This window comes from Aythya marila (genome assembly GCF_965140915.1).
Source record: "Aythya marila genome assembly, chromosome: 1".
Taxonomy (NCBI): Eukaryota; Metazoa; Chordata; class Aves; order Anseriformes; family Anatidae; genus Aythya; species Aythya marila.
This window is the reverse complement of record NC_139042.1, coordinates 156,225,133-156,237,290: the sequence shown is the minus strand read 5'-3', so window position 1 is coordinate 156,237,290 and position 12,158 is coordinate 156,225,133. Positions and strand designations below refer to the sequence as shown.

General features: G+C 33.6%; 1 protein-coding gene across 1 annotated transcript in view; it reads right to left on the bottom strand.

Moving 5' to 3' along the window:
- Positions 1–12,158, bottom strand: part of LRRIQ1 (leucine rich repeats and IQ motif containing 1) — a gene marked incomplete at both ends in the record, with an annotated part of 112,145 nt that overhangs the window by 97,107 nt on the left and 2,880 nt on the right. The window contains 6 exons of the mRNA XM_082784576.1: positions 4,562–4,712; positions 6,164–6,316; positions 7,254–8,450; positions 8,628–8,702; positions 9,956–10,185; positions 10,944–11,049. Coding sequence (XP_082640702.1) covers positions 4,562–4,712; positions 6,164–6,316; positions 7,254–8,450; positions 8,628–8,702; positions 9,956–10,185; positions 10,944–11,049 — 1,912 coding nt within the window. The remainder of the gene's footprint in view (positions 1–4,561; positions 4,713–6,163; positions 6,317–7,253; positions 8,451–8,627; positions 8,703–9,955; positions 10,186–10,943; positions 11,050–12,158) is intronic.

The window sequence follows — 12,158 nt, the reverse complement described above, 5'->3', positions numbered from 1 at the left end:
CCAAGAAAATTCTAAAGTTTCAACATATTCATATTATATATAGTAACAATATTAGTCCTATACTTTAAAAAAAATAGTCTATTTTGACACTATCAAATATGCAGTGCGTACAGGTGATGAACTTCTGATCCAATTAACTAAGCGATAATAATAGTTCACAACCCCTTTAGAACTTCTGTTGGAACAGAACATTCTTTAAATTATAAACTATGCTTACTGTGCTTGAGGACTTTATAACCTATCCAGAATCCATCAGCTCTATGAAACACTGACAGCTCTCTTAAGATCACCCCCCAAAATGGAAACAGTATTTCTTTAAAAGTTAATTTTAAATAATTAATTTTTAAATGTTTTTAGAAAGCTCTCAGCAAGGTGATAATAAATTGTATTAATACCTAGGGCAGCCCAGCATTATTAATATAAATGCCTCCTGTTTAAGTATTTTTTTAACAAAGAAATGAAGAACCTTTATGAAGTACCTTTAAGTATAAACCTACACTTCTACAGTCATTATACTCACAACAAACTTACTCTTACCAGCTAAAGAGCAAGAATGTGTGATCTCTCCTACAAAAAGATGCAAAGGAAAACGCTCTTTTACCCATATTTATTTCAGAGTTTCTCACAAATCATTCTCTTACAATGGTAAAATCATACTCATTCCATGGTCTTACTATATGCCAGATGTTCTGTGATGGCTGCCTTTTTGGAGTACCAATGTGTCTGACTTGCTACAGGTCAAAGCAGTTTCTTCCTATACAGTAAAGTATAGTAGTAAAACTTCTGTGAGGGGGTATGCCTTTAAAAAACGCATTTAAAAAAAAAAAAAAAAAAAAAAGGAGTTGCTGATTTTACACTTCTTTCAGGTATTCCTCATAGGATTGTTTTATGTAATACTTTATCTCAGCTTTATGTAAACAAAAGCTTCCCAAGTTCCCATAAGCAAGTTGGGCAAACTTTGCAGAAGTGAACATCTTTGTGATTATCCTCTGAGAATCAATTAGATTATAAAACTAAAGACCACATTGCCACTGAGGAAATTCTTCACTCTTAGAGTGGTGAGGCACTGGAACAGGTTGCCCAGAGAATCTGTGGATGCCCCACCCCTGGTAGTGTTCCAAGTTGGACTAGGCCCTGAGCAACTGATCTAGTAGGAGACATCCCTGCCCATGGCACATAGTTTGAATAACATATTCACCTGAAAAAGCATTGGATATTAAAGAGATAACATCCTATTCCTAAAACAAATGTTATATATTCTAACTTCAAAACCGTGCTTCAGGAAATAAATATACAAATCTTTAATTATTCTGAAAGAATTTCAAACATACACGACATACTATCCTGATTGTAAGATCGTGTTCGTATTTTCTTGTCCACTTTTTTTTTTTTTTTTTTTTTTTTTTTTTCCCTTGGATAAAAACAAAAAGGGAACTAGCACCATCTAGTGGTCTCAAAACAATTTCCTTTCAGACAGTATTAACAGCTTCCAAGACTTCCTCAGAACAGCAGTCTTTACGTTTCCACTACTAAGTTAACAGCATAGGAGTACTGGTAACTTTAAATGCACTGAATTGCCATGGAGTGGGACCGAGGACAAACTACACACAGAGTAAGAAGAGTCAGAGTTAATAGAGGATCTGGAAATTTCATATTCTGCATACTGCACTAAGCACCTTTTTTTTACATCTCCTGTCTTGTTTAATTAGACTAGAAGTAATTCTAAACAGACATGCCCAGGCTACATACAGTGGCTGCACACAGTGGTTACAAATTGCTATGCACAGCTCCTGTCTATTAGCTATTGATCTCTCGAGGTCCCTTCCAATCCCTTCAATTCTGTGATTCTGTGAAAGCAGTTCTGAAGTAAATTCTAGGTGCGACAACAATGTGCTTTCTTAAAAATAATAATTCCAAAGTGGCATTTAAGAGTATTTAAGAGCTACTCATTGCTATTTTTAGCACTACTAGGATTTTAGCCTACATACTACAGACATCCTGAGAAAGCATATTCTATAATTAAAGTCAAAATGCTAGTTTTTGTGTAAGAAAATTTTTACACAAAGCATCCATCTTCCAAATAGGAATGCACTGAAATTAAGTATATTGCTGATACGATTTTTCCACTTAAGTTTGTGAGCATGCAACCTTAAGTGGAAAATCATAACAGACATATTTCTTATACTTTAACTGTTATGTTAAGGGTTTTCTGGCAACTCTCATTTTTCCCTCTACTGATGCTATATTTTAAATGAGGACAAAAAAAAAATCAAAAAAAAAATCAGAATGTGCTTGATGTTTCCAACAATAAGTTAATAAATCACAAGTATTACAAAAAAAAATATATTTTTTTTTTAGGGGAAACAAAATCACACTCAAAAAAAACCAAATAAACAAAAAACACAAACAAACAAACAGCACAAGCCCTTTGTGGAAGCTGAATGAACAGACAACACTGTACACCATTGCAACTGTGAAAGGCAGATTCCAAGCTGATTTTTGTAAACATTTATTTAGCCACTCAAAATCATTAGAAACTTAGTTCAAATAGCACCACATTGCATAAAACAGAAAGTACAAAAGTATTTTTACAAGACTTCCACAGGAAGATACTACATTCCACACAGATGCCACAGTCCTAAATTCATCCACCAATACTACTAATTATTAATTATTATTACTAATAATAATTAATCTTGCAGACATTTCTATCGAGTGTGGTACATCTGAAAGAATCTTACCCAGCATTGTTGGCCACAAGGATACAAAGCCAATATTTATATTCACTTTGTTTCATCTTTCCCTGTTGGAATATTGATATGCTTTTGTAGCAAGCATTGATATTCCAGCACCCTTATTCACAAATAATATAAATTCTTCAAGAGTATTAATGTTACACGTGTTTTTAATGTTTCACAGATTAGCAAAAAATATTCAAAATATCAATATAAAACCTGCTAAATTTCCAGACTGTTTGTATGGGTTGGCTTTTTCTTCCCCTAAATTTCCTATTTCTCTTTCCTATACCATTGCCATTTATCACTGAATTGCACTATTCATCTTCACACTGATCCAGTTTTGTGTTTTATGTTTGTGGGTTTTTAATGCAATGGAAACCACTTTATTAAAATATTTCATGTGAATGTGTTTAATTCATTAGCTTAAAAACTGTTTTATGTTGTTTTCCCACTGTCCAGGTAGCTCTCTACTACACATAATTTAAAGAGAATTAACAGTCTAAATCAGGACAAAAGAAATCAAAAATTACAGTCTATTTATCTCCCTTCCACTTCCAGCTCAGACTTCTTTCCAAATAATATCTTCAAACTCTGCACAGACCAAAAATACAACTAGAAATTCACCTTTTTAGTCTTCCCAAAACATTTTGCAATTCATACAAAATTGTTTGTTTCATCACATGCATTTTTTTCTTCATCATAAGAAAATACAATTTTATTTCAATTAATGAATCTCTGAAGATTTACTTCTGTTAATATTATAATCCTCAAATGATAGTGATCTGTATTTTGTTGGCTTTTACAAATTCCACAGTATATCATGTACTAAAACCCAAGTCCCTATAGCAATAGGGAGGCTGCTAAATCTTGTTCCATTCTATCTGCTGCTCTATCTTCCTGGAGAAAATTTACTACTTTCTTTCTTGAGAGCTCCCTTTCAAGTAATGATCTAGTAATTTACTACTAGCTTTTCCCAACTGTTAATGTTGCTTTTGAGGGACCCCTAATGGCCTTCCCTATGTATATGATTCTCAAATAACAATAAAAGTAACTTCTCCACTGAGGTACAGCAAGGATCTCAGTTATTCTCACTGCACTGCAGTTTCCTGACCTTTTGTCAGTTGAAAAGGTTCTGGATCCTCGTTACATTTATACCAAATCTACTTGACAAAAGGCTCACCATACAGTATTTATGGTTTGCCAGAAGCTGACCCACAATATCTACCAAAAGGCACCTCACAGGCAGAGAGGGAATAAAACAGGTAGAGAGGTAAATAGCTGTTCACTATATGAAAAATTCCTGTATGACCAACAGGTAACTCCTAGTCCAAAGTTTTTATGTACTGATGCATCTGTTGAGGTGTCTACAGTTATGTGAATTCTACCTGGTTGACTGCAGATAAATGGTATACCTGTTGCCTGCCATCTGTTGAGCCTAAAAAATATAACTAACTGCATCTGTAAATATAGCAAGTGTTGGCATACTTGCTATGGCTATAAGATTTGCATGACTGTATGCTAAACCAATTCTTTTCTCAGCTTTTGACCATTTATTTCTCATATTTTTTCTTTTTTTCTTTTTTTTTTTTTGACCATACTTATTGGATCTGGGGGGTGGAATGCATGGCAGTAGCTAAGCCATACTACAAATAAATGTGAATTTGAGTGTGATTTAAAATGCAGGAGTTTTCTGATCCATTTCATCATTCTCCTTGGGCTTAGCACCTGGCTGGCCCTGAATCCAAAGGAAGCACAATCCTGAATATAAACAGCACAAATATTCTCCTATACAAATTGGAATAATTTTTCATTAATTTTCTTACCAATTCGAGTGATTCTATTGTAGGAAAGTTCAAGATTTTGGAGATTTATGCAGCCATCTAAGCCACAAACTGATGAAATATGGTTCTTATTCAGAATTAGAATACAGAGATTTTCTAGATTTTCACAGTCAACCATCTCAATGCTGTTTTCCTGAAACAAAGCAAAATAAGAGTATCTGAAGTGAAGCAATAGAATTAAAGTGTAAAAATATGGTAGATTATCACCAGTGTTTATTTTTATCCCAAACTTCTGGCTAGGTGCAAGAACATTTCTATTTTTTTCCATTAAAACAATAATGTGTTTATTTTGTGTTCTACTGGGATTGAACAAAGATATATTTTGCACTGTATTCTGGCTCTGAAAATGCTCAGGGAGGTAATTCTGTTTATTATTTAAAGTATAACATTAAAAACAAACAAACAAACAAAAAACAGTTTTGGAAGAGGCAATATTTTATCTAGATATTTTATCTAGATTTTTTTTTGCTTATAAATACCGAATTAGAAAGACTGAAAGTTTAGACATGCATATTATGTTCTCATATTAGTATTTTATGTTTTGAGGTATCCCAAATTAAGAGATCTCAAATTTTACATTCTGAATAGATAAGCAAATTGGGAAAAGGACACAAGTATTTCAACCTACCCTGTTGCCCAGCTCTAATCACTGGACAGACAACACTGCTTTTAATTACATTTATTATCAGCTCTCTTCTCAGGATTATATTATTTAAATAGATAGATGAATAAACAAAAACATAGTGGAAAGAACAGTAGTGGCTGGGCAAGTAGAAACATTCAAGACTATTATAGATAACAGATAAGTAAGTTAATAATAACTAACTTTCTTATGAATTGGTGTTAAAAGACAAGAAAAATTTTAAAAAGAATTGTTCCATATAAATCATAAAGTTCCAGAGCCAAGGTACGTCATATATCAAAGTGTTTTCCTTAGTTATTAGAAGTTAAATTTACAATGCCTTGATAAGACAATGTACAGTAAAAAGTACCCAGAGATTATGCCTCTAGTAATATGTCATTTCATTCCTTGAGCATCTGTGTAATTTTCACTAATATCCATGGTGTGTATAGCAAAGGATTCTCTCCTACGTACTCCTCCCTAAGCTGTGCTATGGTGAACAGCACCTATCCATTAATTAATCAGACAGAATGAGATAATGAGGATAGATCACCAAGCCATACTAATTCTAGACTGATACTATCATGCACTTTTCTTAGTATACTTTGGCTCTTTTGTGGGATGTTGTTTTAGTAACACATATTGCTATATAAAACACAAATCTGCTGCTGTAATTGTTCACTTTTGGGAACAGTTGTTGATACTCCTATGCTTTTAAAGCACTAAAGGCTTTTACAGCTTTTATTTGCTGCAACAGGACCAAACCACAGACTTTGACCTTTTCGAGGTAGAAATGATCAGACTGATGCTTGGACTTGGCGATTTTGAAGGTCTTTTACAATGTAGATGATTGTATGTTTCTATGATTCCATATTCATTTGGATGCAATTGCATAACCACCTGAGCAGTAAAATCAACAGTTTTCACTCCAGTTATGATAAAGAATCAATTATGCCTGATACCTCCACGTTGATATACTTCAAGTCTTTGCAGCTACTTAGTCCTTCCAGTGCAACTAGACCACAGCGTCTCAGAGTCAAAACTTGAAGATTTGAACACTCAGACAACGTTGAGAGGCTACAAGCAGGCAAATCTTCAAGTGTTAGTTCTGTGACCTACATGTATTTGATGATAAATAAGATTAATTGTTGCTATATGGAACATATCATTATACAATGTCATATGTCTTTAAAAAGAGAGACAAAAACTACTTTTTACTAGAACTTTAGAAAATGCAAACAACAAATATGTTAACTCTTTCATACAGATGGGTCTGATCTGTTAAATAGGAAAATATATTATAAAAACAATGTTTGATTTGATTTTAATATCCACACTAAGATAAATAAAACTGATGTTCTACTAAAGATATTGAATTTGAATGGATGGAAACTAAGAAAAAAAATAATAGTATGAATTGCTTCACATCACGCTACCATACATAAAGAGAGAGTGTGCAAGAACAGATGAAAATAGTTCAGTTAGAAAGAGTGTGTAGTCCGGTATGTCATCTCAGACTGGATGTGAAGAGGAGAGCACAAAGCAAGCATACAGGGATACTCAGTGCTGGAAAGCAACAGGTGTTCTTTACAGCAAAACACCATCTATAAGCTGATCAGCAATGTCTTGCTTCTGGAAGAGGCTATAGTCTTCTCAAAACTCTGAAGATAAACAAGCAAGAGATGAAACACAGAGCCTTATACAATGGCAAAACCACTTTAGTTTAGCTGAAGATAGGAGCTGGAAGCTCCTGCCATTTACAGTCTTAAGATGCTGTCAGTCATCTGAAGACACACCAGTGTGCTCCACTATGCTCACAGGAATTCAAACATCATTCTCATTTCCCTTATCTTGCATTTGTGCAGAGGAACAACTCCCACTACATCCTACCCAACAGTAATTTTCTATTCTTCCAAAACAGCATTCTGCTGTAAAAAAACAAACAAACCAAAACAAAACAAACAAAACAAACAACGACACACACAAAACCTAAAAATACCAAAATGTAGTGAAAGTTTAACTTCCCATTTCATTCTAAATCTGTATAGTTACCTGCTGCAGAGTACTCCAAGGGCCACTATGCATTATCTTCTGTATACTTAATGGAGGCATCTTGCTAACTGAAGTTTTCCTTGGTCGTTTTTTAATATTTGATTTCTTTCTTTTGTTTTCCTCATATATTTTAGACCATGATTTACATGTGTTCATCCAATTTATTCTCTTTTTTTCAATATCATCAGGCAGAATTAGTTTATTGGAATGATCAGTGACCTCTTGAATTCTGTCCCAGATCTCCCTGACTTCCTTATTAGCATCTTCCACTAGAAACAGAGATTTCTTTGTTGTTCCAGACTGATAAAATTTATCTTTGACTCCTCTATTACCAGCATTTGACTGGGTATTTGATGAATTGCTGCGTGTATTTCCTACCATGTCAGTAGCTTCAAAATTAACAGATTCATGCTTCAAAGTGTTCATACTTGAAGCTTTATCAAGTTCCCCAGTTTGTGAGTAATTTTCTTCTATGCCTATTACTGAATTCATATAAAGGTTTTCATTATTTACTTGAGAAGAGTCTTCCTTCTTCTCAGAGCTCAGCATATTTGTTGGTGTCAGTTTTCCTTCTGTAGGAATCATCCAATTATTTGTTTCATCCATCAGTTCAGTCTGTTTTTCTTTTTGTTCCTCTATTTGCTTTTTTAGTTCCTTTTTCTCTTCTATTATTACTTTCCTATTTTCTGTCTGTTCCTCTTTTATGCTTTCTTTGTTGTCTTCTCCAGTTTCAGTCATCATAGCTTTTGCTATTTTTTCTCTTGATCTTCTCTGTTCTTCTCTTCTTATTTGCAGCTGTTTGTCTCTTTCAAGTCTCAGGCTTGCTTTCTTTTTCTCATATTCCTCACGCCTCCTTACCTGTTCCAAATATTTCTCTCTTTCTAGTTCTCCTCGTCTTCTTTTTTCCTCTTCTTTTTTTTGACTCCTTTCTTCCATTTGCCTTTTCATTTTTTCCTCTTTTACCTTAACTTCTCTCTCAATTTCTTCTTGTGCTTTCTTCGCCTTTTGTATTTTATCTTTCCACTCTTTTAAAATAGGACCATATTTTTTATGGACTAAAAGTGTTCTGAATCTAGCTTGGATTTTTACAGCCGCTGTATTCCTTTGTTCTGCCAGGCGTTTTCTTTCTTTTTCATTCTGCTCTTCAGAGGCCTTTTTCTCCTCTTCCATTTGCAACTGTAGCTTCATGATCAGTTCCTATGACAAAACAACAACTGGGAAGGACTTCAAACACTTTTGAAATAAGACATGTATTAGCATACTTTTACTATTAATAAACAGCATCTGGTTTATTAACTGTTACAGAATAACATTCATTCTCAAATATGACAGTAGCTTCACAGTATTTGACAAAATCTCATTGTACAACCTTACCTCATGTTGCATCATTTTGTCTCTCCAAGCTTTCTTTTCCTTCTGTAACTCATCTTCCATCACAGTTTGTTGTTTCTGTACAATAAATCAATTAAAATAAACGCTGTATAAAACCTATTGTACAAGACATCCTCTCTTCAAACTCCCATAACTTGACTTTACAATCATCCACTTCAGTGAATGTCTGAATTCAGATGAGAAACTTAGGTGTGTGAGTCTCAAAATAAACCTAACACTCTGATCAATAATAGCAGAGTTGGTCATGTACTGAAAGATGCGTAACATCAGAGAGTTAGCGTCTTGGTATTTGGCCCAAACAACTGCCACCCTCCTCTATATTGTACTACTTCAAATTTTGCCCTATTATTGAAAATGAAAACCATGGTAATGAAACAAACATTCAAAGAACAGGTACATTACAGCAACAGAACAGAAACAGAAGTTCTGAAAGTAGCATGAAAAATCACTCTGTGATGGTATGTTACTGATAATCCTACAATCTTTCAAACAGGAATTTTGTTCAGTGAATGTACTGGGTCTGGCTGGCAGGAAGTTAACTTTCCCTGTAGTGACCCATACAATGCTGTACTCTGCCCTGATATCACACTAATGTTTTGTCTATTGCTGAGCAGTGCTGGCACAGCAACAAGACTTCTTCTAAACCCTCCCTCCACCCCACCCCCCCACACCCTTATCCCCCCCACCAAAGCCAGTAGGCTGGAGGTGGGCAAGAAGTGGGGAGGGGACATCACCAGGGCCGCTGACCTAAACCGACCAAAGAGATAAACAAGTCAAAATGGGAGTCATATTTTGTTTTGATGGAACTCAGTGGATGAAGCCTGACTCAGCCTTCCAGACATAGACAAGAAAAAGGAGTATAGGAACTTGTACCCAGATGAAGAACAACTTGAGCTAAATTGAATGATTTTTCATCTAAACATGAAATAAGGGTTAGAGGTCAAAAGTATTTTCCAATAAGGCACTGCAACCACTGTTTGTGAGTAATTTAGCACATTTCCAGTACTTTTGCTGGTATCATATAGTAAAAATTCAGTACAGGCAAAGCCTAAAGAATAATTTACTATTTAAAATAGTAAATCAATTCACTGTTTATCAAAGAAAACAGAAAAGAAAAAAAAAAAAAAAAAAAGGAATCCCAACAGATGATGGTACTTACATCTTATACCTTCCTTTGGTATCACAAGAACACAAGCAGATAGTTTAGGATGGTCATAGACTTTGTGACAATACTCTCTTTTTTTGCATTAAATCTTGAATTCAATTAATCTAGGCAGCAACAACATATTGGCTTAAGTATCATTAATTACCTTGTGCAGAAGCTCTAACTCCATTCTTTCAGCCTCAAATTCCTCCAGACGCTGCACCCTTCTGGCATGTTCTTCTTCATTCTCTTTTTCCTGTGCTTCCCTCTCAGCTTTCCACTTTTTCCTCTTCTCATCTTCAAGCTCACTTTGTCTTTTCTCCCACTGCTCAAATTCTTGTCTACATTTTTCTTCTATTTCAGGGTAAGTAACGCTTATGCCCATTTCAACATCAGCTACAAATTTGTAATCAGCCAAGCAAACATTTAATTTAATTTAATAATTCAAGAGGAGAATAAATAGTACTTATGCATTGGAGAAGAATAAATGGTACTTATGCATTAACAAGAAAATACTACAAAAACGATCTTGTGCTGATTTAGCCAGCAATGTATACCCCCATGGAAATCGGAACTACAAGTCTTTTCTATTAGTGATGTCATGATGTATAATAATGATGTACATTTACTATTGCAACCTCAGATTCTACCACAATCATGCCTATTCCACCAATGCATATATCAGGATTACACATTGGCTTCAGGATAAATGCCTTCTGTGGGTATCAGAAGGTTTTGTTTTTTTTTTTTTTTTATAACTGATCCACTCTACCCCAAAATATACAATGGCCATGGTGAAGGGAAACATTCCAATGTGACTATAAAAATAAAACAAGTTTCAGCCAAAGCACAACATGCTTAGTGCCTCCAATCCAGCTACCACTTGTATTTTATTTTATTTTTTAATAATTATTTCAATCATTCTGGGGTAGTATTTTTGAAACAGGTTTCTATCAAGACATTGAAAAGAAAGATTGTATTGTGATCCTTAAATTAGATAAAAGCACAAGCATATGTCATGTACATCCAATCCCTGAAGTCTGTTGCATATTGTAACATTAAATTCTTTACAAAGAATATTATGATACTTGTGAAAACAGAAAAGCAGAAAATAGTGATAAAGATCAACACAAACAAATAATGCATTTGCTTACCTGCAACAAAATGGTCATCAGTGACCACTTCTTCATTGGTGGACTGACTGTTATACCTAGGTGTTATAGCAATCTGCAAATCTTCATTTTCAATTTTAAAAAATACCTAATAGGGTTTAATATTATCATTAAGAAACAAGCAATGAAATTTAAAACAGAATATTATAAAAATCCTCCAGAACAAGAATAATCTTCCCATCATATGACAAGTATAATAATATCAAACTTACTGATGAATAGCATCCTTAAAAACTGAGTAATGCAAGCACATCAGTCAAAAATTGTTTTCCAGAGTAAGAAATACTAGAGCAATTCCCCAAAATCACAGTATTTTGTGCAGAATTATTTATATATAAATATTATTATTTTTTAAAATGTATTTTGCATTTTGAACTGGAAAAATATGTGTTTTGCATTTGTTTTTTGTTTTACTTTCTGTGGAAGTAAGCACTACATTTATGCATCAATGCTGTTCTAGACATAGCCAAAGAACTAGTTACTTACTAAATTTTTAAGTTGTCTATTTGAAACAAGGTTTGCTGTATTTTTTTTTTCCATTTATTTATTTTTTATTTGCAAGAAGTAATCTATTCCTGCTTATTTATTTATTCCTGCTTATCTGTTCATCACATGCTTGGGATATACATTAATATTTGTAATATAGCTGAAGTTATAGTAATTAGAAAAAAAACCACAACAGCAATCTTGCTTTTTTAAACAATGTTCCTCTGAGAATAATAATTCTTCTTCACAAAAAGTGCTCACATTATAAAAGAGGTGACAAATTAAAAGTGATTAAATTAAACACACGTTTGTGTTTTTCTACAAACTTCAGCAAGGTATTCACTTTAATCCCATTAAAATATGAGGTTCATAACTCTTGATTTGTCCTTGAAAGTTACAGGTTTTATTATGTTAACATTTCCTATGAAATAACGAGATATATTAGGTACAAGATTAACAGTAACACATCCTTCAGTCATCATAAAAATAATAAGGTTAGAGAAGTTTAAAACTATTCTAATACTATTAAGATAATATTCTGGGAATCAATAGCAAAGGATTATTTAGTTGTTTGTTTGTTTTAATTTTGTTGATTTTTATGCTCAGCATTTCAAGCACTGATAAAGACAATTGATTCCAAATTTTAAATCTTATAGATACGGTGTATTACAATTGAGTCCCAATTCTGAAGAATAACATACACAAACTCAA